The 25,669-nt window shown below is 42.1% G+C and overlaps 2 protein-coding genes across 5 annotated transcripts in view; both read left to right on the forward strand.

Moving 5' to 3' along the window:
• The window catches only part of rhbdl3 (rhomboid, veinlet-like 3 (Drosophila)), a 59,908-nt gene extending 45,286 nt beyond the window's left edge, over positions 1–14,622 (forward strand). For all 3 annotated transcript variants that reach the window (XM_086211249.1, XM_086211250.1, XM_086211251.1), the window contains 4 exons: positions 1,952–2,064; positions 10,708–10,808; positions 11,486–11,546; positions 13,292–14,622. In XM_086211249.1, the coding sequence (XP_086067375.1) occupies positions 1,952–2,064; positions 10,708–10,808; positions 11,486–11,546; positions 13,292–13,563 (547 nt within the window). In that variant the 3' untranslated portion in view covers positions 13,564–14,622. The remainder of the gene's footprint in view (positions 1–1,951; positions 2,065–10,707; positions 10,809–11,485; positions 11,547–13,291) is intronic.
• A 3,782-nt stretch (positions 14,623–18,404) lies between these two features.
• znf207b (zinc finger protein 207, b) lies at positions 18,405–25,669 on the forward strand. 2 transcript variants are annotated; one of them, XM_086211253.1, is made up of 11 exons: positions 18,405–18,581; positions 19,087–19,213; positions 19,296–19,434; positions 19,787–19,969; positions 20,456–20,531; positions 20,633–20,694; positions 21,396–21,535; positions 21,845–21,943; positions 23,091–23,342; positions 23,684–23,840; positions 23,929–25,669. In XM_086211253.1, exons 1-11 carry the CDS (start codon positions 18,541–18,543, stop codon positions 24,078–24,080), a joined length of 1,428 nt encoding a protein of 475 aa, XP_086067379.1. In that variant the 5' UTR covers positions 18,405–18,540; the 3' UTR covers positions 24,081–25,669. The 2 variants fall into 2 exon arrangements, with proteins under 2 accessions (XP_086067379.1, XP_086067378.1); XM_086211252.1 differs by lacking the exon at positions 21,845–21,943 and having other exon boundaries at positions 18,413–18,581; positions 23,929–25,663.

The following is a 25,669-nucleotide window of genomic DNA, read 5'->3' on the forward strand; positions in this document are numbered from 1 at the left end:
GTGTGTGTGTGTTTTTGAGAACAATGTATCCCTTGCTTACAGTCATCATTCTGAAATACAAGCCATGAGGGGCTTTGGATAACTTTGCAGCAGCCACACGTCTCTTTTATCCTCCCATTGTGCCGTGCGTGCGTGCGTGTGTGTGTGTGTGTGTGTGTGTGTGTTGACTCTGTCTGTGTTCATATGCAATGCTTGAGTGCACTGGAGTGTGTTGATGACTCTGTGTTGAAGACCAGTGGGGTTTGCAAACCGAGCAGATGTTCAGTGTGTGTGTGTGTGTGTGTGTGTGTGTGTGTGTGTGTGTGTGTGTTGGCTACTTGTATAACTCATAATTCTACTTGTGGGGACTAAAAGCATGTGCTTATAACAGAAATTATTTCATTTTGAAGGTGAAGGTTGGGTTTAGTAATGGTTTGACTTAGGTTTAGGCAGGTAGGGATTATTGTAAATTTAAGCAAATGAATGTAAGTCTGGGTAGTGGTAACACTGTGATACTGCACTTACTGAATGGAGCAAGATGGTACTGCTCAGTGAAAGTCCAAACTGAAATTACTTTTGCATCATTGAGCCTAATTTATACCGCTGCACCCATTCAACACCATAGTTTATGACATAGTAGCAGCACTGTAACCTATGGTGTCGATCTGATGTCGACTTATAAACGGTTGTAGTCTGACATGCAGCTCCCTAGATGCAGCTACGCAGGCTGCAACTCCTCTGACTGATCTGCTTGTAATGTCACATTTCCTCCTCCACCGTTCCACCCACTCATTACCACACCGTTTCCTCCTTCCGTCAGAGCTATTTTCAGGGTTCTATTTATTTCAATTAACGTAACTGTTCAACATTTATTATCTCCAACTTACACAGACACAGTGCACCGAAATGCTGGATATTGTTGCCATGCCATGAACTTATCACAGCCCTCCAGTTTCATCCTTCTCACCTCAAATCTCAAATACGTTGCACCATTGTGAGAGCACCTCCATCCACCTGTAGAGGGAATGAAGCATCGGTGCACGCAACACAGCACACCGCAACACAGCACACCGCAACACAGCACACCGCAACACAGCGGCATAGAGGCCCTGCCACCAAGTAGCCTTTTGTTGGCGGAATTGCAAGTGTAAATCAGGTTTTAGGCCGTTAGGTTCAAGAGATTTAGACAGTTTGAACACAGTTACCGTCTGGAGTTAGAGCTCACCTGTCTTCTTTCTGACCTTGGTTTTCCTTTAATGTACAAAAGACCTGAGTAACTCTAAATCGTCTGTTTGAGGGCAGGAGCCATTATTCTCCATTTTAAACCTGTAAGTTGGGAGAGATATAGGTGTACTGTTAACAAGTCTGACCTCAGCTCTTATTTTGTTCCCTTTTCATTTCTCTTCACAGTTTATATAGTTTGTTTTCTTCCTTTCAGAAGAAGCAATTTTCTGCCTTTCAGAGTGTAGAAAACTGCTTCCATCACCATAAACACCAACCCAGTCTTGTTTTATCACATGCTGCCAAAGTTTTGTGTTTGCTGTTAATCATCTGAGTCCCATAGAGGGAGTGAAAGAGTTTATTACACACATTATTTTTTTTTTGTAGCTGCTTTTCATTTTAAAGTTTGCATAAACATCAAAAGTGGGTTGTGTAATGAAAAATCACTGTAGGAAGACATTGGTTTTAGTTCATTTTGTAATATTTTTTGAAGCCTAGCTCTTTATGTTGAAGAACTTTTTGAAAAATCCACTGAGAATACAGTCTATAATTCATGACAGGAGTTTTACACTTCAGAGGGTTAGTCTAGTTCTTAGTTTTTTGTCTTTTGAAATACATAATTCTAACAGTTTGAGGACCAAAAACAAGCTCACAGTGCACGTTTAACTCTCAAATCAATTTAGAACTCGAGTCACAATGTGTGTGTGTGTGTGTGTGTGTGTGTTTGTGTGTGCGTGGGTGTGTATAACAGGATTGAACACCTGAGCCTGAATATGGCCATGCAGCTGCTGGTGGGAGTCCCTCTTGAAATGGTCCACGGAGCCATGAGGATCGGCCTAGTCTACGTGTGTGGTGTGTTGGCAGGTGGGCATGCATACATACACACACACACACACACACACACACACACACACACACACACACACACACACACTTCTAAAAACACACTCACATACACACCCGCTGACAATCTCAGCTACTCTGCTCTACCTGCTCCTCTCCCTTATCTACACACACACACACACACACACACACACACACACACACACACACACACACACACACACACACACACACACACACACACACACACACACACACACCATCCCAGACACAAAAACACACACTGTACAAGGTTTCGCCTTTCAGGTCCACTGGTGTTCCATCTGCTTGTGTGTTTGTATGCATTTGACAGCCTATCAGGTTCGTTAGTGTATATGATGGATACTGGCTCAGTAAATTGAGTGTGTGTGTGATGTTTCCAGGACAGATGGCCTTGTGTTTCTATATGCCTACGAGTTGTGTGTGTGCGTGCGTGCGTGTGTGTATCCCCCATGATCATGTACAAAAGGGCAGAGCAAAGAGAATCATCTCAAATGGAGCTCAATCAGACAAACACACAGAATAACAATACATTTGGAAGAGGGAGAGAGTGAGGTTTGGGTGGAGGATGGAGGGGGGACACAGGAGGGGGAGATGGGTTTATACGTGTTAATAAGCTTGAAAGGGGGAACATGATGAGAGCCACAAAAGGGAGAGGGAGAGGAGGAGGCAAGGATTTGGGAGAAGCCGAGCAAGCAACTATAAATGAGACAGCAGATACACAGCTTTGAACAAAATGTCACCACTCCCCTCCTCCATCTCTGTTGTCCCCAGACACAGGGATGACTTCAGTGGTTAGCCCTCTTCCTCTGAGTGTGTGTTTGTTTAATTTACGCAATTCATTCGTCCACCAAATCAAATATTTTAACAGTTTTTGTTTGCCCAGGCAGTTCAACAGTAAATTCTGCTGGCTACTAGAACTCGGTGGTTAATTTCCCCATGTCGCCTCCTGCTGGCTTCCATACAGACACACTTGGTCTTGTCTGCAGGTTGGAAGCTGCACGAGGGTACGTGTCCCCGTGGCTGCACCGGACCTCCTTTGGTGGATCGAGGCTCATGCCAGGGCGGGTACCGTAGTCATGCTCTGTTCACCCAGCCGTGAGGTGAAAAGACGTGACAACGATTCCACATGTGACAGGGGAAACATGTAGGACAGCTTGGAGAGGGGGTAGAATCAGCCAAGTTCATTTGGGACACAAAAAGCGTGTGTGGAAAAAAAAATAGAATGGAAAACAAACTTAAACTGGCACTGTCAGTGGTCACAAGAATTGAATATACTGAGCTACTATTTGAGAGTGAGATAAAGGAAGGAGAGATCATTCATGGTAGTAGGTGTGTGTGTGTGTGTGTGTGTGTATGGGGGGTGTGAATTGGGTACGCCATGTTCAACTGAGGACAAAAGCTGTGTGAATTACATATTTCATATTTGAGTCAATGGTTGAAGCTGAGGTTATGCAAGTTGAGGTAAGGTTACGTCTTCAAAAGTTAATGTAGGTTATGGTCAACACCCAAAAAGTGACTTAAATTTGTTTGTGTGTGTGTGTGTGTGTGGGGGGGGGGGGGGTTGCGTTTGTGTGCAGGGGTCAGTGACAAACACCCCCTGGGATACCAGCTGTGGTGGCCTGTAGCATTACCATCACAGTGAAATGATGAGGAAACGCTCCATAAATCACACACACTTACGTCCTCACACAGACACAAGTCTGCTTTTTTAATTAGATATCGACCACCAGTGGAGGTGGGGGTGGGGGGGTGGGGGTGGGGAGACATCCTCTGTTTGTACTGGTTGTTTGTCATGTTTGACTGGATTTTCTCTCCCCAATTAAACAGCAGAAGAACTCACAACAAAGTCACATTCATCCCCGTTGGTCAAGATAAAGCAACAAGTGGATGAAAATAAATTGTTGTTTTATATGTGGCAGTTATGAATCCAGCAGGCTGCTGGTTTATGTCGTGATTGTAAAATAATCGTTGCATTCATAGCGAAGGTTACTGGTTAAAATGCATTATCACTGCATATTGCAGTCCTTTATTTCAGAGAAGTTGTTTTGGAAATGAAGAAAAATGTGACTATTTCAAATTGACTTTTGAGTGCTTTTCAGGATGAATAAAATGTAAAAAAAAAAAAAAAAAAAAACAGATTTGAAGAAAGTATTTGCTATTTGCCAAATCAGTTGTAAACTATCAGCGTCGCAGAGGTTAGCAACAAATCCAAGAGCAGCATTGCTAGTAATCCCCCATATATGTACTGTATAAAACTTATTTTTTCCAGATTAAACCGGGGTACTAAAACCTACGTGCTGATGGTTCTATTGATAACCTTTATTTTTTGCGAGTTGGTCTTGACTGAATGCAGTTCATCCCACGCTGTACTTTATCAGCGACAACAGAAACAATGGCTTTGAACTTGATATACGATAAAACTCTCAGACTGTGTGAAGAAAATTTAAACAAGCAATAGAAAACAGAGACGGAGCTCAGCTGGCGCATACAGGGGTCAGGGCAAAGTTCAGAGGTCAAGTAACGATTCAGTTGAGAGGTTCATGACCCTACACACACTCTAAGTCGTAAATGGACTTTCATGTAAACAGACAAATCAACAGAGACCACAAGATGAGTTGAAATAGGTGGAGAGCAGCAAGAAAAGCAGACAATAAATGAACAACTCCGCAGGAAACCCCATCTTATCAGTAGACTATAGAAGGTTACTCACAGAGGACGTACTTTTTAACACATGCATGGAAATTCTGCAATTGATGGCTTTATGGATTCATTCTGCTCCTCACGCAGCCAAACTGTTGATTTTTCTATCACGATCGCTGATGTACATTATTCTTCCCCCTGATGTCCTCTTTTCCTCTGAAGATAAATGAGATGCCATTTTCTACTGTAAAAACTCAACGCCTCCTGGGGTCTGATGAGGGACTGTGAGAGGCTGTGTCCTTGTGTGTGTGTGTGTGTGTGTGTGTGTGTGTGTGTGTGTTTGTGCTCAGGCTGCTAAAATAATATTATTAAACTGAGTTAATTACAGGGATGGAGGTCACCCTGCTCAGACACACCTCTCAAACTCAGGAATTACTCAGGTGGAAGTTTCCTGAAGGGTGTGTGTTCATGTCTGTGTGTTTCTGTTTCACTTTTGGAAAAGATGAGAATCTTTTAAGTTTTTGCTGAAAAGAACTTGTTCTTAGTTCATGGGAAGGCTTTTGAATTTTACCATTTTATTTTTTTTCATTTTTTAATTCTTTCAGGGTCATAATTTGTGGTCTCTCCCTTTAAAAAAAATCTATTTAGCATTTTTTTTCTAATAGAAAGGGAGGCTTTGGAGCAACACTTCCGCCAAGGCCAAAGTAAAAAAGAATAAAGAAAATTCTCGCTACACCAAACGGATCTGACCCACAATGTAAGGGCTTCTTTGGTGCATCCCTGCACCCACTTGTTTATTTCTGATTTCATCGTTAATCCTGTTGTCAGACAGAAAACAAAACTTCTTTGGTGAGAGCAAAAATTACCCCTCTCCCCCCTCTGCATGTAAGTGTGTATTTGTGTATAACCACAGGGTTACCCTGAAGTGTTTAATGACCTGGTGAGTCAGATGGTGTTATTAACCACCTCTCTGTGCTTTTATTGATGCTCCCACACCTGAGAGGGCCAGACATTAGTGGAAGACACAACTGATCTACATCATTTTTGTGGGTTAGGAGCAGCAGTGGTGTTTACACATGGACTCACTGTGAACGCACAGTTTACATGCAGGGCTGCAGACATGCGGGGTGTGTGACTGCGTCAGATGTCCCCAGGCTCTGGCCCAGGGGTCAGAAAAAATAATATTAGTGTTCTCTAACTTTTCAATAATAATCTGCCTAATACTTTGTCTAAAATACCTCGGCTCATCTCGTGCCCGGGCACGAGGACGACCCACGAGGTGCCTGCTTACGTAGAGAGCAAAAGTTTTTTCCCCCACATCACTGAACTCACCACCGCTCCTCATCCGCAGCAGCATAACATCTACACGATACTTTTTGAGTTCTTGCAGTCAAAGTTTCTTCATGGAACAACATAACGTTGCTTGTTTTAAGACAGACAGATTCAGGTATATATGCCGAATTTACCGACGCATTTACGGCGACAGAATGAGGCCACCGTGAAGACAATGGCGCTGAGGGAATTCAGTTGTTTGGTTGGCGTGTGTGTCCATGAACTATGTGTCTTTGTCATTGGGGTTTTTTGCACATCTGCCTTAGACATCACATACAACGTGTGTGTGTGTGCGTGTGTGTGTGGGTGGTTATGGACATGTTGTCCCATGCACATGTGTGTTATGTTTACGTGTGTTTACCTTCACCTCATGCTATGCAGGAGAAGCACTGACTGAGATGTAATGGCTTATTGATTAGCCCTCGTTATGGTGAGTTGATATCAATCAACCCTCTTTGCCCACTGCAATTAAATAAAGCAATGATTCCCAACAAATGGGCGGCGACTGGCCGTTTACAGTGAAAAAAATAGAACAGTTTTGATTTTAGAATTAAGTTTGTCATGACCATAAGATATTTATAATTATACATTGTGTTGATAGTGGTTTCAACATAATTTACCAGCATCCTTGAATAGAGGATACTTAAAGCAATACTTCACCTGAGTATTTTCAATCCAAGTACACATTAATATGTGGTTTTTTTTCCCCACTGCATGGCTTCTTTGTGTCTGTAGAATTTAGAAGTCACGAATATTAAGCTTGAAGCAAATGGTGACAAACTACCAACAGCAGCACGACACGCGTGATAAAGTACATGTGGATTATACAGCACGATGCGCCTGACAGTTTGTCAACGGGTCTTAATTAGCAAAAAACATTTATCTGTGAATATTTGAAAGGGAAAAATACATTTTTTGGTGATGTATTGTTTTAACAGCTGACCACCTACACCCTAACTCTTACATTTTTGTATTTATTTTACATGTATTGTACATGTATTTGCTCTACATGGTTATTGGCCCACATTCAAGTAGAATTGGTTTTTTTTTTGGTAAAATAATGAACATATTGTTGGGAAACACTTCAACTTTGTCTCCTGTGGGTGGGCTGCGGAGGATTTTCAGATGTCAAAGAGTAATGCGTGCGCTATGTAGTGGTTGTATGAGGGGAGGGGAGGAGGGACAGAGTGATTGAATCTAGATGGGTCAAATTGAGCTGGATTTCACTTTTTCATCACCACACAACTGTGCTCTCAGTAATAAGGTTGCCTAGACAGGAGTTGGGGAACTTTACAGCTGTTTTTGGGCTGAACTTTTGCAGTCAAACCATTAAAATCACGGGGGGGTTAAATGTCTAACGGAGGTCCGATGATCCGAGGGCGTTTGGGGTGATATTTACATCTGCGGCCGTTTGTTTGTTTGTCCGTCAACAGAATTATACAAAACCTACTGGACCAGTTTAAATGAAATTTTATGGATTTTAGCCCAAGGACAAATCCGTTGTGTTTGGTGGAGATCCAGAACAAAGGGCACATCCAGGATTCCCTCCCTCATGTATGCTTTTTTAATACTAAATATTACTGCATTGTATTTGGGGGGGGGGGGGGGTGTTTTACTTACTTTACCAGGAAATATCAAATGATTCTGACAAAGAAGTCAAGCATATTTCAAATATATTTGGAAATATTTCCAGACGTAATGATTTCCATATCTAAAAAGAGTGGGCTTATTGCACTGACCTTGGTGCTCTCGCTGTGCCCTTCTGCAAACAGGATTACACAAAAATGACAGTCGATTCTCGGGAAACTTGTATCTCTATGCTCTGACTGCAAATGGATGAAGAGAAATATTGAATGTGAACCAGATTGGGACCAAAAAAAAGCCGCTTCATCCACAGCTGCAGGTCTCAGTCGATGAACATCACTAAAGTGGGAAATGACGATCTGTTTGAAATTAACAAGAAATGACAGTGTTGCTGAATTCTGAATATTCATGTGTGAGTATTTACAATCTACAGATTATGTCCATGCACGCTGTATTATTTACTCAAAGAACATGGAGGTAAAGAGGAAGACATTAACACAAGCCCCCCGTGCATTGTGGGAAGTTGTGCCTCACATCCTGAGTAGCAGTAATGGACTCAGAACAATGGAGAGTATGGCAGAGAATGAGTGAAATGGAAAGAAAGTGAGGGAAAGAGAAAAAAAAGGGTTGATTTTATTTCATTTTTAAATTGAATTCAATGATTTCTATTCGGTTTTTTTTCTGTCCTTCTTATTCAGCCTATTGCACACAGACCTCATTAGGAACAAAAGTGGAGACTCTGTCTAAATGTCCTATATTTTAAATTGTGAATGCTTGATTGAGTCTTTTGTGCCTGAGTTGAAATGGTACCAAGGTGCCAAAGAGAGCAGTTCCCTTTTTGTGACGGCACCAATTTGTATGAATGAATGTGTTTTACATAAAATCACAGTGTGTGCTGGTACAGTATGAACAAGCATCTATTCATGAAGGCCTATTTAGAATACACCCACACTCAACAGGGAGTTGCAAAGCTGCCATAATGCCAGACAAAATAGATTTTTGTTAATGGTCACAACTAGTTTGTTGGTTCGTTACAGTGTCGGCTAGCACGACCCACAGGGGAAATATATTTGAGGCACCTATGTAACAAAGTACCGTATCCTTGTCATTATCAGATTCTATATTAATTTATCCCCTAAAATGGTCAATCTCTGCACAAGTTAACAGCTCACTAATTTTAAATAATCCTTACAATGCGATGTTGCTGTGGAGTTGTAGTTTTTTAACTCACAGAGGAACATTTGTCAAGGGCGTACCTCGAAAACACCATTTAATGTGAGACCGACTTAATATTTTTATTTCCAAGGTTGAGGTTCTTTTATGATCACGTTTTGATTATTTTCTAGTTTGTGAAATGACAACACAAAAGACAACACATAATATGCTGTTATATACACCCAAAACAGGTTATCTACCATCGGTGATATACAAAGGACAAACCTGACACAGAAACAGAGAAACTAACCTAAGAAAAGGAAAACAATTTAAAAGAAAGTGAGAAAAAAACAAAATTTAGTACTGATGTTAGTACTGATGTGTTTAGTTGTCGAGAGGAGTCAGTTGAGGTGGTTCAGGCATCTGGTGAGGATGCCGCCTGGACACCTCCCTCGGGAGGTGTTCCAGGCATGTACGACTGGGAGGAAGCCTCGGGGCCGACCCAGGACACGCTGGAGGGATTATATCTCTCGGCTGGCCTGGGAACGCCTTGGGATTCCCCCGGAAGAGCTGGTGGAAGTGGCTGGGGAGAGTAAAGTCTGGGCTTCGTTGCTGAGGCTGCTGCCCCTGCTGCCCCTGCAACCTGGACCAACCGGATAAGCGGAGGACGACAATGACGACGACGTGTTTAGTTGTCTGTTACTAGATTGGAATCCTACATCATCACCCCTGCATTCATACAATCTGTATATTTCCCCTGTTTGGTGCAATACGGATGTAGCCTGTTCATGTGAACACATCATAGATTTTGAGGTCTGCCTTCCATGTCTGTTTTGGACCACTGGTCTGGTCACCTAGTCTCTTCATGAGAGCAAAGATACCGAGTATTCCACTAAGAGTATCAGGTCTTGACACGGTCAATTGACTTCCTGGCATGTTTTATTGTTCCTTCAACAAGTAGAACTTTGAATTTCTAATATAATGCTATTGATATTATTTGTTGCCACGTTTCAGACTGAAAGCCAAAATCAGTTTTTTGCTGTCCCTCCATTCCGATTACTTGTATCCAGGTTGGTTTTAGACAGTCTGAACAGCCAAAACATCAGATCCAAGCCACATTCGGTGGTGGTTTGAAATCAGATTTGAATCAGAATGGTTTCTCAGTCTGGATGGTCAAAGATCTGCCTTAAATGTCTGGACTAAAAAAAATTTGGTGTCAAAATGTCAGAATCGCAGTCCGAACAAGGTCTCAGTGACCTTTCTTGCTGTTGTTAGTCTTCATATAAGTAGATTTATAATGGCTGGAGTCTCTAAAGCCCGGTTTAATGTGCTAGTATATTTCTAATTGAGTGGAAAGGTCATTATCAAGGGTGGCACGGTGGTGTAGTGGTTAGCACTGTCACCTTACAGCAAGAAAGTTCTGGGTTCGAACCCCTGTGTGGAGTCTCCATGTTCTCCCTGTTCCTGCGTGGGTTCTCTCTGGTACTCCAGCTTCCTCCCACAGTCCAAAGACATCAAGAGGGGACGAGGCTGATTGATACTCTAAATTGACTGTAGGTGTGACTGTGAGTGTGAATGGTTGTCTGTCTCTATGTGTTGGCCCTGTGATGGACTGGTGACCTGTCCAGGGTGAACTCTTGCCCGATTGCTGCTAGGATAGGCTCCAGGCCCCCCGCGACCTTTAACAGGTATAAGCGGAAGAAATGGGATGGATAAACATTGATTATAGTAAATATTAACAGTAAGCAGTAGAACATGGATGGATGGATGGGTCATTATCAATTCTTATGAGAGAAACTGCATTTTGCTTTAAAGTTCCCCTTTCGTATCTCAAACTGTGGACAACACAAGAATGTTGCATAATAACTGTTTCTAACTCGAGCTCTGCTGTGACCTTTCTCATCTCTGCAGGGTCTCTGGCGGTGTCTGTCACTGATATGACGGCTCCTGTGGTTGGGTCATCTGGGGGAGTCTACGCTCTGGTCTCAGCACACTTGGCAAATGTAGTAATGGTAGGTTTTTATGCTCTGTGTGTGTGTGTGTGTGTGTGTGTGTGTGTGTGTGTGTGTGTGTGTGTGTGCGTGTGCGTGTGTGTGTGTGATTATCACATCTCTCAGTTGTCACTGTAGAAGCAAATGCCACATCATCAAAGCAGCCCAGTTTTGAGGCCCAGCAGGTGCTGCTTTATCTACAAATGCCAAACATTCTCCCCAACCTCAGTTTTGCCATTTCCTTCTGAAACATCAGAAAACTCTGTGATTGTGTGGCAGCCTGTGAAGAAATCCAATCCCATCCCTCTGCACGATGCTGTCTTTTCACATCTGTGTGTGCTCTGTTTGGTCTAGACCCGACCCACCCCTACTCTCCTCTGTGCGTCATCACACACTTTTGCAACAGGCAGTCACAGCAAACATGGCTTATACTATAACGGATGCTCTTTATGTACCTTGTGGGGTCAGGATGTTGTTGAGAAACAACAGATGTGAGGTCAAATTGCCTCTCTTCTAAAACTGACATCAATGGAAATGGGCAAGATACATGTGATGTCAGCGTGTGTGTGTGTGTGTGTGTGTGTGTGTGTGTGAGTGAGACGCCTGACCTTCAAACACAATTTGTACTGTCTTTATCTTGAGAATTTTATAATTGTCCTTATGTATTCTCCATCGTCTCTTTCTCTGTCTTTCTTTAGAATTGGTCGGGAATGAAGTGTCAGTTTAAATTATTCCGGATGGCCATGGCTCTGGTTTGCAGTAAGTCTGAATAAATAGGCCACGCTCCCCCTTTTCACTTCAAGAATGATGCTGGTAACAGTTTGTGTTTTTATATGGTCAGCAAATCCAATGAGAAGGTACAAGCTTAGAACGTGGTTGACTGTCTTTAAGTGTTTTCCAACTTGTAGTACTCGGTCTCAAGCTTGTTTGTTAGTGTGTTCATGTAAAAGGAAAAAGGATAAGGTGAGTCCTTCACATCTAGTACTTACTGTACGACTGATATTGATTTTAAGGTGGTAGCACGGTGGTTCAGTGGTCAGCACTGTCGCCTCACAGCAAGAAGGTTCCTGGTTCGAGTCCCAGCTCGAACACGGGATCTTTCTGTGTGAGTCTCCATGTTCTCCCTGTTCCTGTGTGGGTTCTCTCTGGTACTCCAGCTTCCTCCCACAGTCCAAAGACATCAAGAGGGGACGAGGCTGATTGATACTCTAAATTGACTGTAGGTGTGACTGTGAGTGTGAATGGTTGTCTGTCTCTATGTGTTGGCCCTGTGATGGACTGGTGACCCGTCCAGGTTGAACCCCGCCTCTCGCCCGTTGATGCTGGGATAGGCTCCAGCCGCACCGCAACCCTTAACAGGGTAAGCGGAAGAAAATGGATGGATGGATGGATGGATGATTTGCTGTCCCTGGGCCACATGACATTTTTTTCTTTTGTAAATGTGAAATTTATTTTGTACCAAATAATTCATGTAAAATATAGGATGCAATAAAATCCCATGTCATGGTATTACAAGGCATCTATTGTGGGAAAAATCCTTCAAATTGTACACCTCACATCAAATACGAATATGTGCTACTTATTTGGAGGCCTGAGGTCACATGACATAATGAATATCAGGGGGGAAAAAACAGAATAATATCTCAAAATAGCAACAGTTTAAAATGTCCGCTGTAAAAATATCGATATAAATATAATGTTAAAGCTGTCATGTCGGACTTTTTCTCCATCTTCTTGGAAGGGACAGATATTGCAAATAACTGTCATACATCATTGGCTCTGCTTTAGCCAGTGGAAAAGTTTTCAGCATCACACATCCCCCCCAAAAAGTGACTTTTTTTCACTTATTTTTAATTTAATGCATTTGTATTTATGATAGCGGAGGGCTAACAGGAAGTAGCCAGCTCGACCTGCATGTCTTTGGTGCTCTGCTTCAGCTCATCGAGCATGCTCAGGATGCATCGAGTGGTGCTGCATATACAAACTGTACATAATGGGAAACGTAGAGAGATTTACCAGGATGTGAAGCCATGAGCTTAATGAGCACCCTGTGAACTCGTGTAATTATATGTATAGCTTCTGCTCCGTACCTTTAAATTAGCTTTAACTATAACTTATCAAGTATGTTAAAGATGTAAGAATAAAGCAAAAATAAAATAGAATTCTCGTGGGAACGTCCTTTTTCATTTGTTTATCATCATTTTGTAAGTACTGGACAAAACTGGGTTGACCTACTTGTGTATTCTCACCACAGGACGTGTTGCTTGCTCTTGACCCATATTGTTCAGGAAAGGTGTGGCTTTGAGCCAGAAGACTCATAAGAAAAGATTTGAGGATTATAAATAGCAGGACTTTCATCAACCCACAAATCTGTCACTTGTGGTAATTACACTAAACTACTGTTGAAGTCTTTAACCAAACTGGATCAAGACATCATCCTTTGCTTTGCTCGCTCTTAAATACTGGATATATTCATGATTTTCTGTTTTCTTTTCTACTCACAGTGAGCGTAGAGTTTGGTCGAGCAGTGTGGCTTCGGTTCTACCCTCCAGCCTTCCCACCTTGCCCCAACCCCAGCTTTGTAGCTCACCTGGGAGGGGTGGTGGTAGGTCTGACGCTGGGTGTGGTGGTCCTGCAGAACTACGAGCAGCGACTCCAGGAACAGTCCCTGTTCTGGATCTTCTTCTGTGTCTACACGTTGTTTGTGCTCTGTGCCGTCTTCTGGAACATCTTTGCCTACAGCTTGCTTGATGTCAGACTGCCCCCTCCTCCATGATCCTGCGTCCTCATTTATTGCGCCACCACCTGGATGAGTCACCTCATTCCTCACATTCTGAGCTCCACTGTGGGGCGATCAGAGTCATCTGATAGTCGACTTAGTATAGGAGCTCACCTCACCTACTCTTCATCCAGATGGAGGTTTGTTTTAAGAGTGCTAGCCAGTGTGACTGTTGTTGACAACAAATGAGTCCACACGGCTTCATGCTGTCCTTCACCTCAACCCAATGGTGCCTACTCACGGAGAAATGAAATGAAAGTATATCTGCACAGTTGCCTCTTGTGTGGGGTGACAACAGTAACACCCTGCAGTATGAATAGTTGGAGACAAAAAAAGTTTTGTGAAAGTCAGGGACGTGTGCCCTTGTCATTACTAAATGAAGGACAAGCTCATTTTCAATTTAGTTTGTCATCACCATCGTGCAAGAAAGGTTCAGATTAAACCGAGAGCAGGATCGCTAAACCTTTGTTTGACCAGAGGATGGGTTGTAATTTTGAAGGGAGATGAGGGTCTCGACTCAGCTTTGCCTTCAGGGTTTGTCGCTTCCTCAGAAGGATTAATCTGTGTTCAGAATTATTTGAACCTCAAACTTGTGTCTTTTCTGTGTGCAACAACCATCTACCGTAGTGTGTACAAATAAAAAAGAAGCACAAGTGCCATTCAGACTTTTAAGCTTTCGAAAATGATGCCAAAATGGTGCTACGAGCACCAAGGGAGCAGTAGATGACCTGATACGTTTTGCTTTCATGTACGCAAATGAAGTTCGTTTTGTCTGTTGGTCAAGAGAAAAAGATGTTAAAAAGAATCTTTTGCTGACAACACGGGGGCAACCCAGAAATGCAAACAAATTTTCTATTATTTTGTTGTATCCTATTTTGCAAAGAAGTGACAAAGTTTATTTATTGATGGCGGGAAGGTCAATTCAGGATAGTAGGAGGAGATAAATGAAAATGTTCACCATTGTGGACAGTTGGGCCATTCTGAATAAATAGTCTTTTTCTCATTACCAAACACAGACGAGCGCACAGACCTAACCTCGAATATGTGGAGGGGGGAGGGGGGAGGGGGGGGTCATTTCACTCTCCTCTCAGGATGCTTTGGAGGAATGAATCAAATCAATGCTCTCTCATTTGCCCCCTGTCGCAACTTACACTTTTTATTTAATTAAAGTGGGATAGAAGGCGACCTCGGCCCTTCGCTGCAAGTCAAAAACTGTACCTTCACCTCATGTTACACTGGTAACTGCTTCGCACAAACATTATTATTATTGTGGAATTAAATACAGAGTAATATTTTAACATGCATTTGCTGTTGATTGAGTTTTCTACTTGGTGATGTTGTGTAAATGGTGTGGGTCGTCTGCATTGTAATGTTAGTTACATCCTGTGTGTACCCAATTTAAAAAGATAGTGGAGATGTGTGTCATCAGGGCTATGACACAACAACGAGTGAGGGGAATATCATTGAGAATATTTTAACAATGCGGATATTTTGTAGATTTGCTATGTACATAATGGAGTACATTAAACAGTTTTATATGGAAACAAAACGATCGAGTTAGATTTGTTTAATTATCGGACTTAGAATTGTATTACTAATTTATCTGTGTAATCATGGGACTTAGTTTGCCAACATAATATTGTTGTACGTAAGGTATAAATGTCAGTAAAGCTTTTCAAGCATTAAAAAAACAACTTTCTGGCCCTGAAACCTCATTGTGACTTCATGCCAGATGACACAGTTTCATTTCATATCCAGGGAACGGAATTCCCACTCAATTTACAAAGAATCAAACCAAAAGAAATCTGCAGTCTGGATTACCTTTCAAACTCAAAGCCAGGGTTTGCAGAAGGCTCAGGGCCCTGGCAAGGGTGAAAGTGATCAATGACATTTGACAGCATACACGAGAATCATAATTCACTCTGAGAGGGGACCCTTTAAGCTTTTCGCTGAACATCGTCTCTGTCTAGTCAGTGCAACCGTACGGAGAGCTGTAGTTGTGAAGTCGTACAATGAAGAATTCATTAGGTGGCTGAGGAAAGTAGCTGCAGTTGAATTTCTTCGTCATAAATCTTATTTCTCACAGATAATCATTCACCTCGGTGAAAAATAGAAGACAAGGGAAGCTGCAGAGATAGAAAATCTGAAGGAGTTTGCAGTGTTTTTACATTTATTCAGCCTGTCAAGAGCAGCAATTGTAGCAGTTTGACAATGTTTGAAATGCAACTGACACCTTTTTGTTTGACAGAAGCTGCTGCATGATTACGACCAATGTTTGTAACTTGAGCATACTTCCTGCCCCAGTAGCTTTTGTTATTAAAAAAAAAGATGCTAATTTGATAATGACTGCTAAGTAAGTGCATATGTGTGTTGTTTGTGTCGTCACAAGAGTTGTCCACGGTATTTCTACTTGTTGGTCTTCATGGCCGCAGTGTACATCAGGTTGTGCTCTGGCCTATTCAGTGATTTCTAGCATTAATAGTGTATGTGACTAAACATGTCTCATTCTGAAACCATTAGCATTAGCATTAGTACGCTGCTGTAACTGCCTCCACTCCTCTACAAGGTCCTCTGATACTGAGTGATTAAATGCTGCTGCTCCATTTTCCTCCCATTACTGTTGAACTGGGTTGAGGTCAGAGCTTATCTACTTCCTCTATAACCAAACCAGAAAACCTCAGTCAGTCTGCATGAGAGCTGGACGTTTTATAAAGGGTTCATACAGAGTTTTAGAAATTTTCACCACACTTTCACGACTTTTCTATGCACTTGAGGAAAATTTTCATGACTATGTACTGTGCAAAGCTGAGAAATCTGTGTCAAAATTCACCACACAGATTTTACGAAAATGAATGATGTGGTATGTTTTCATACGATATAAACATTGATTAAGGTGGCACGGTGGTTCACAGCAAGAAGGTACGCGGTTCGAGTCCCAGCTCGAACACGGGATCTTTCTGTGAAGAGTCTGCATGTTCTCCCTGTTCCTGTGTGGGTTCTCTCTGGTACTCCAGCTTCCTCCCACAGTCCAAAGACATCAAGAGAGGACGAGGCTGATTGATACTCTAAATTGACCGTAGGTGTGACTGTGAGTGTGAATGGTTGTCTGTCTCTATGTGTTGGTCCTGTGATGGACTGGTGACCTGTCCAGGGTGAACCCCGCCTGAAAGCCGCTGGGATAGGCTCCAGCCCCCCATGACCCTTAATAGGTATAAGCGGAAGAAATAGGATGGATAAACATTGATTATAGTAAATATTAACGAGAAGAAATTTTCCCAGTCAGTCTTAAACTTTGTATAATGAGGTATTAATTAAGGACATTTGTCACCCTTATGATATTTGAAAATTCTTTTCTGAAATTTCTGGCATTACTTATTTTTCCCCGGTTTTTCATGACCATATGAACACTGACTGTTGCAATGACAGACAAGTCTACTGACTTTGACAATATCAAATTTCTGTTACGCAGCACACACTGAATGGCAAACATACACTCATGAGGACAAATCACAAAATCCTTACTGATCTATTTATTAATCATTTTTAAATCAACGTTATTGCAACAAAGCAATTATTAATTCATAATACTTAAATACAAAAACGTCAACTTGGAAGACAACTGGGGAAAAAATTAGGAGAATAATTAGTCAGTAGAGACCTTGTAAGGGTTTGCGTTTTAACAGCCGTTCTGTTTGTACTTACGGACATTTAACTTATTTCTACTACGTTGTCGCCATCACGCGGACACCAACGAAACGGCGGGTTATTCAAGTCTCGCGTGAGCAGCAAATAGAGCAGGAAAACGCCCCAGTCGTCAAACCACGGCAGTGTTAGCCATGTTAGCTACGAGCTATTCGGTCAAAAATAGTGCATATTTAGAGTGAGTTAAAAATTGCTAAACAGTGGAGTGTTTTAATGATAGAGGACAAAACCGTCGACAAATATATGCATTTTTAAGGAAACCGGATGTGACGTCTAGTGTGGTGTGTTCTGGGCATATGGATCTGGGGGACGTGAGAGTAGCTATCTGACTTTGTAATTGTCTACCATAGTTAATCAAATAATGATAATTGGATTCATATGCTGCCTTTCAAAGAACCAATGCTGTTTTACAAGGAGGTTAATTACGTCTGTCATAGTAGTTGTTTTACATATTGGTTTTCGTATGGAGGCAGTGCAATTTAGTGGTAATGTTTCATGATTATATACCCAAAGTATTAGTGTGAAGTGGAATATTTGTACTGATATTGATCAAAATACCTGCCATGGTTTGTCACATCATGGGGAAGATAGACTGAGATGTACTATTAATCCAAGAAATCTCTGTGTGCCCAGTGGGAAGTTTGAAGTCTGAAGTCTACAGGGGTCAGAGGTTGGGAAACTGACTGAGATGTCAGGGTTTTGTCTGTACTGCTTTGATGATGGGACATCATAAGAGATCACACAGAGATTAAAGTCAAATCAAAGGCTGACTTCTTAGGCCGTGAAAAATTAGAGACAGACAACCCACGGAACCTTAATTTCCAATAAATATAGAATAAACCGTCAGCCAGTTGCTCATTCTCCTGTCCAAAGTATTTTTCCTCAAGAACTGCACTGCAGACAGTGTCAGGTATCTATTCTTTAATGGAACATTTACATTTTGGGGATTTTGTACTTTTTTCCTCAACATTTCAAATGAATTATCGTACTTTTTTGTAAAATTTTGAGTAAAACACAAGTTTAAAGGTTTTAAAGGCCATCCATTAGTGCAAACTGTCTCGAAACCATAGTCCAATCAGCGGAGCAAGACGTCAACCCAAAGGGGGCGTGCCTACAAAATGACGTATATTTTGTGTTGACGCGAGACTGTTCACTGCTTCCTCCAACAAAGCGCCATTTTCGGCGTTGTCGGTGGACTGCAGCATGCTGTTGTCAAACAGATAATAGGAATTAAGATTTGTAAGGACTACTTTTCAATATTCTTTGGAAAAAATGGGCCGAAAAAAGAAGAAGCAACTGAAGCCGTGGTGCTGGTATCCTTTTGACTGGGGGAGAAAATATCGGAATAGAAATCGCAGCGGCTAGAAGTTAGCTCGACAAAAGGAAGGCCTAAGCTAGCTCCTAAGCTAACCCTAGCTTAAACCTGCGGTCATTCGGAGCCACCAAATTACTGTAACGATTAAATGTCGTTTTCCGTCGATACTCTTTTTCCGAAACACATCTACTGTCGAGTTCACTTACACGGCTAGATTGTTAATGGCTCGTCGAAAGAGGAAGCCGATGTTATTTGGCAATGCTAGCCAACATAGTACGATTCTAGCATTGAAGGTTCAGTTTTGACATCGGCTTATAAGCTGATAAATCTGAAGTACTGTTTGATTTATAATTTTACATCTAATTTGTGTCGTAAATGTTTGATAAAACGTTAACTTGCGCCCGGAAATTGAATAAGTACCAGTGTCACGATAGTGGCACTCTTTAAGAATCGTTTTGTTCAGTCTCCTGTTTGCGAATATAGTCCTTAATTTGTTCTTAAAGGTACTGCAATCGAGACTTCGATGATGAGAAGATCCTCATTCAGCATCAGAAGGCTAAGCACTTCAAATGTCATATTTGTCATAAAAAGTTGTACACTGGCCCTGGCTTGGCTATTCACTGCATGCAGGTGAGTGACGTGTTTTTCCATATCATTGCTTTTTATTTTGTACTTTTGCAGTATGTTTTGACTCACTTTATTTGTATTTCAGGTACACAAAGAGACAATTGACAGTGTACCAAATGCAATTCCTGGTAGAACAGATATTGAGTTGGAGATCTATGGTATGGAGGGAATTCCAGAGAAGGACATGCAGGAAAGGAGGCGAACGTTAGAACAGAAATCACAAGGTTTGTACACCCTTGTGCCCTTTGCAGATAGGATTGCCATACCTATGCATATTAAAGATGACTTAAGAGTTCCTCAGGCTGCATCAGGTCTGGGTGCTGTATAGATCAAGTATATCAACATATTCTCAATCTCAACATAAATAATGGATATAATGAGCCTATGTATTTGACAGCTGTACAGTTTACATTAAAACAAGGTTACAAGACTTGTTTGAGTGCTCTTTGAGTAATGCAGACAACAATGGCCTCACCTGACAGCGGGAAGAGCGAGCCTCTTGTTTGTTTTTGACATTTCATTCTGTTCATTTGCAGCATGAACGTTATCTCATTTAAAAAAAAAATTTTTTTTAAGAGGGTCAAAAGAAGAAAAACAATCAGGACGACTCTGATGAGGATGAGGATGATGATGAACCTGGACCGTCAGTTCAGCAGACTGCCGGAATCCAGCCCCAGGCAGCATACGCTGCTCCAATGGCTCAGCCTGGGATCCCACCTGTGGCTGGCGGTCCTGGGATGCCTCCTGGTGGATATCAAGGTAAGGGCCCCTTAGGACTCCCAAGTTGGACATCGATTTGTTGTCAGTCAGATTAAGTATAAAGACCTTCATATTGAGGTAAACACCAGCTGCTAATGACGACCTCAGTATTCACTCACTCGACCCCTAACTCCCTAACCTGTGTCTGATGGTTAGCCAAGTTGTTGGACACAGTGGTGTATGTTTTCTCTGTTTGAGTTCATATTCATAACATTAACTAACTTTAACCCATTGGTAACATTACCCATTTGTTTTACTACATGTTTGCTTTGTAAATTACTCTTTCATGTCATAGTAACTTTAATATGATTCTGTTCTCATTTCTCTGTCATAAACTATAAAGCACAGTGGTTGAACAATAACAAAAGAATACACCTTTGAGAGGCGGAGAGGGTGTGGGAAGGTTGCTTGTGATGTGTTTGCTTGTTGCTGGGATGTGTTGAGCGGGTGGTGAACAGCACGTCCTCCTCTGACTCACTGTTCCAGGAATGCCTCCGATGATGCCAGGTGTTCCTCCCATGATGCACGGCATGCCACCCGCCATGCATGGAATGCCCCCCGGGTAGGAGCTCATTCTTAATCCGATCCAATGCTGCTCTGCCCTGTGAGGTTGTTATGAAATCATTCTTATCCAGGTTTTTTCTGTCTGACTACCTTCTGCAGGATGATGCCGATGGGTGGAATGATGCCTCCCATGATGCCAGGGATGCCTGGAATGCCCCCAGGTGAGTTGTGCTTTGTGAACAAGATGATTTACTCCAATTATACCTGGGAATGAATTAAAATATTAGCTTTGTATTTGCAAATGTTGTGTGTTAGTTTGTTTTTGATCGTTGGTCTAATGGCTGGTAGTTACATTGGCCCAGTTTTGCTCATGTTTCTTATGTACTCGGGAGTAGTGACGAGGATAAGGCTATCATGTTTGTGTATTCCACTTACAGTGTTAAGAAAAATCCATCATCCAATTCAGAATGTTTAGATGTGTTTTTAATTGAGTACGAACTATGAGTATCATTAACTTACTTTTGTGCATATATTGACAGTAGCATAATTGGTGGTGAGACTGGTCCTTTATTTGTGAACAATATTTTTGAAACCATTATGTAGTATTAATATGTGAATATATAATACTGTATAATAGTATTAATATGTGAAAATGGATGGTTTACTCTATTCATTTATTATTTTTATTGAAGTGTTTGGGCATCGATGATTATTCTTAGGAAAGTACTGCTGCCAGACCCGGGACTTGTTTTTCCACTGAAGACTTTCATTCAGGAAGTGAATTTAGCCCATGACTCATCAGGCTGAAATTCAAGTTTGATTTCTAAGTTCATCCGAAGGTTCTTAATCGCCCGGGAAAGTTCATGCAATAGAAAAGCCTTATTATATATTTAGTAAGCCGACTGTGTGGCTGATTACTCAGGAATACCTCCTCACATGGCTCCGAGGCCAGGAATGCCTCACATTGCTCCAGCCCCAGCAGCAGGGGCCATCCCCAGTCGACCGGCAGCCCCTGCAGCCCAGCCTGCTGTCACCAAGCCCCTCTTCCCCAGTGCAGCACAGGTGAGTACCACGTGACCACCCCCCACTTCCTCACAACACACCATCTTGCAGCCACGCATAATTTTCAGTTTAGTCTGCAATCCTGTTTTCCAACTCAGAGTAGATACTAACAGCTGCCTTATTCAGTGAAACCTCTTTTATTCCTCATACTAGGTATGTATGGTCACTACTTCCCCTGGTTTTTGATAGGTGGATGTTTTTTTTTCTCCTCCCCCTACTGTTGAGTCTTCTTTGTGTAGATAGGTGTCACTACTGCGTTGTAAATGTGTGACATGCCAATGCTGTGATCTCCTCTCCACCACGCTGCAGATGGGCTCTGGTGTTCATAGCAGCACAGCAGCCGTTTCCTCTCCACCTGCAGACCTTCAGTCTGCTTCCTCCCAGCCTCCCTTTCCTAACACGCCACAAGTACGCTCACAGATCGGGACTTTGACTGTGGCAGCTGCATGTTGCTTATTCATTAACTCTGCTTGTGTCCGAGGCTGATCACTAACAGGCTTGGCCTTGTTAGCCCATTTGTACACCAAACGAAGCACGTTGGCCACGCTGTTGGTTGTCAAAGGATAATCATCCCCAATGAGTCCTGGCATACTGGTTGTCTGTGAGCTTCAGTGCTGTGCATGAGCTTTGTTCAACTAACCTAGAATGAGGCATAAAGAGGGTCAACGTGGGTTTTAGCCTGCATCATCTGCCCCCCCCCCCAACCTTTTGAAATGCATGAATTTTGCACTGATTGCTCTGCTTTGAGACAACTAAGTAGGAATAACACTTTCTGTTTTCTGCCCACAATCTGAACGTTAAATGTCTGAAATAACAGTTGGATGGTTTCATATTAGGATTGGTGCTTTCAATGATCCAATAAGTAAATCAGTATTCTGATACAAAAGACTACAGTTGCTATCCAGTTGATGGTGACTGAGTTTTAAAGTACCATACTGTCAGAACTGTAATTCAGAACACAACGTCCAATGTTTCTTTCGGGGTTCGGTACTTTATGAGTGAAAACAGTATAAAAACTCAGTTTGTTTTATTCTTCCAATAGTTTCTCCTATAATTAGTATCTTAAGTTCATTATCCTTTTAAATAGTGTAAAACATCAGTTTGTGCTCATTGTTGGTGTTTGATGCCTCTTCTCCGCATACATCTGGTGTTCGTAATTTTGTATATTTGGAGTATAATAAATCTTGTCTTTTTTTTTTCTTTTTTTTTTTAAATTTCACCGATACCAAACCTTGTAGAATACTGACTGACTTCATTCATACATAGCTGCGGAGATGGCAAAAGCCTGTTGTTTAGCTCCTTCATAGCTTGTTAGCGTGCTTTAGCCAGCACACGGTCTATGGTCAGCTCAATGTACTCGAAGTAAATACTGAGTTTATGGAGGGAGGAGCTTCACAAACAAGCCAAGGAGGTGTCCAGAGGAAGTGAATGGACTTCAGGTATCTTAAACAGAGCTACAGGTGCCAGATGGCTGTAAGCAGAAACAAGGTGGTGGTTTATTTATTTATTTTCATTTTATTGTAGCCTCTTGACTACCCGTGTCGTCTCTTCACAGGCCCAGCAGAGCGTTGCAGGAGCTGCAGCCTCAAACGCCCACAGTGCAGTCGCCACCTCTGACCCGCCCAAGGCTACATTCCCTGCGTATACCCAACCCTCTGTCTCTTCTTCTTCTTCCTCTGCTTCTTCTTCTAACCCCTCTAGCAGTATTGTGGCTAAACCCCCTGCCACAGTGACCACTAAACCTGCCACCCTCACCACCACGAGTGCAACTAGTAAGTTGATCCACCCTGATGAGGATATCTCACTGGTAAGTTGCTTGAGCTTTCTATTTTGCCCTTTTCACAGTAAGTAATGACTGATACATATATATCTATAATAGTACTTAGTAATGAATATAATTATGGAATATCTACTACATACCAACAAGAGCGTGTAGTTTGTACATTCCTATCCTTACTCGGTAGTGTTTCTTTTTTGCGCATGTTGAAGGGTGAATCTGAACTTGAATATCGTCAGTGTGAAATCAGGGCGCGCCAAAATTGGTACCCCATTCCTCAACATTTCTGAGCATTTATCTTTGTACTGCAAGGGGCATGCCAGTGTTGCCGTAGTCTAAATGGCTCCATTGTGTGTTTTCCTTGCCAACAGGAAGAAATGAGGGCCCAGTTGCCCCGTTACCAGCGTCTTATCCCCAGGCCGGGCCAGGCCCATGCGGCTGCTCCCCCAGTGGCAGCTGTGGGCAGCATGATGGCCCCACAGCAAGGCCTGCCACCTCAGCAGCCGGGCCTGAGGCATCCCATGCATGGTAACAACCCAGGGCTGCTTTTTATATATATCCCTCAAATATTGTTGAAAGTAAATGACCTGACTAATGCACTGTGTTGTCTGTGCAGGTCAGTATGGTGCCCCCCCTCAGGGCATACCAAGCTACATGCCTGGAGGGATGCCTCCATATGGACAGGGTCCTCCTCTGGTGCCCCCGTACCAGGGAGGCCCTCCCATGGGCATGAGGCCGCCGGTCATGTCTCCTGCTGGACGCTACTGAAGCAGCGCAGCAGCCACCACATTAGGTTTGGGGTTAACACCTTTCTCTCATCCTTTTTCAAACCTAGCGGCAAGCAAAACGCAGTAAGCCCAGTGGTGGCGAAGATTAATTATTCATATAAACATCTGGACATTTATTGTAACATCTTAATTGGAGAACACAAGTTCCTGACAGCTTTTTTTTTTTTTTTTTTTTTCCCTTTTTGTTATTTGCTTACATGTGAAGACATATTTTCCCCCCATAGGTTTCACTCAGGTTTATAGAAGTGATTTGTTAAAAGGATTCATGTCTTTTGAAGCTGCTGGAGTTACATGAACATACCCCCCCCCCCCTTACAAAGGCAAGTTTATCATGTAAACATTTATTTGATTTGTTTATTTCTTTGGTAGATTGATTGAGGCCCTCACAGCATGCTTAGGTGCTGTTGGACTTGCGTCCCCAACTTTGGTTGGTGAGGGTCTCAGTGACGAAGATGATTCCAGCTAAGTAGTGTTACCAATCCATGTCTCATGAGTTTCTAGCTTTATTCATATTTCAGGTTTGTTTTAATATTTCCTGGTCAAAAGGGTACATGTGTGCATCCTTTGTAAGGTTTTATGAATCTGTTGTAATAAAATTCATCTTGAAAATCCAATGCTGGTTTGTCCTGGCGTGCGTGGAGGTGAGTCATGAAGGTTTGTACTGGTTGTTCTATTTTGTGGCATCTTCAGGAGAGGTTAGGGAAGGTATTTTAACACCAAGTTTGCCATCCAATTTGTTGTGGAGTCCACCTTCTATATTAAATGTCTCTGTTAAAGAAAAAATGCTCCATTTGTCCAGTGGCAGTGTAAATATTTAAATGTTTAATCAGCCCAAAACTTAAGGTGGCCAACTTCTGGTTCCAACTACTGCATGATATGATGGAAATAAATGCAAATAAAATTGATACTTGATGATAAAGTACTTTTTAAAAGTGAAAGAATTTCTTAAATTATTGATGCAAGGCTTCAAGTGTATTTTGCTCTTTAAGTACTCTGTAGTCGTGAGCTCATGAAGAAGCGTTCCTCTCCTGGAACACCTTGGTGACTCTGGAGTGCACCTTGAGGCAGCCACATACAATTAGCTTGAAGCTAAATGCAAAGGATGGCCAACATTAAAGAGAACAGCAAATGTGACAATGTACAGTGTAGATCTTTAACCGCCAGATTGGTAATCAAACGCTTCGATCAGAGCCAGACGTGTTCAGTTCAAAGCCGGCTATGGTTAATCACATTAGCGCTGACCTGGAAACGTCTATTCTTTAGGCGGAACGGCTCGGTAAAGAAGGCATTGGTCGCTTCAGATGAGGTGCCTCAGAGTTTAAATGGCCATAATTTTTTTTTTTTTTGAGTTTTTCCACTGTAGCTGTTAGCCTTCAGTTGCCATTAGCTTCAGGCTTCATGAATTAAATACGTGGCTGGCGCTTGATGCATTGTAGAGCTACAAAGAAGTGATGGATTATGAGCTGATGACACCTTTGTCGTATTTTAAGGGTAAAAAAACACGTGTGTCATATCTCTTACATGTTTTGGTTTATGCATTCATACAAACATGCATGAGTGCCATAATCT

The sequence above is a fragment of the Aulostomus chinensis genome, chromosome 8 (genome assembly GCF_037954235.1).
Source record: "Aulostomus chinensis isolate RoL2024-O1b breed Wild chromosome 8, RoL_Achi_v1.0, whole genome shotgun sequence".
Lineage (NCBI taxonomy): Eukaryota > Metazoa > Chordata > Actinopteri > Syngnathiformes > Aulostomidae > Aulostomus > Aulostomus chinensis.

Coding starts and splice junctions, on each gene's coding strand:
- znf207b (XM_086211253.1), top strand. CDS start 18,541: ATGGGCCGAAAAAAGAAGAAGCAACTGAAGCCGTGGTGCTG. Junction 20,532..20,632: donor ATGCATGGAATGCCCCCCGG/GTAGGAGCTCAT, acceptor TACCTTCTGCAG/GATGATGCCGATGGGTGGAA. Junction 21,536..21,844: donor TCTTCCCCAGTGCAGCACAG/GTGAGTACCACG, acceptor ACCACGCTGCAG/ATGGGCTCTGGTGTTCATAG.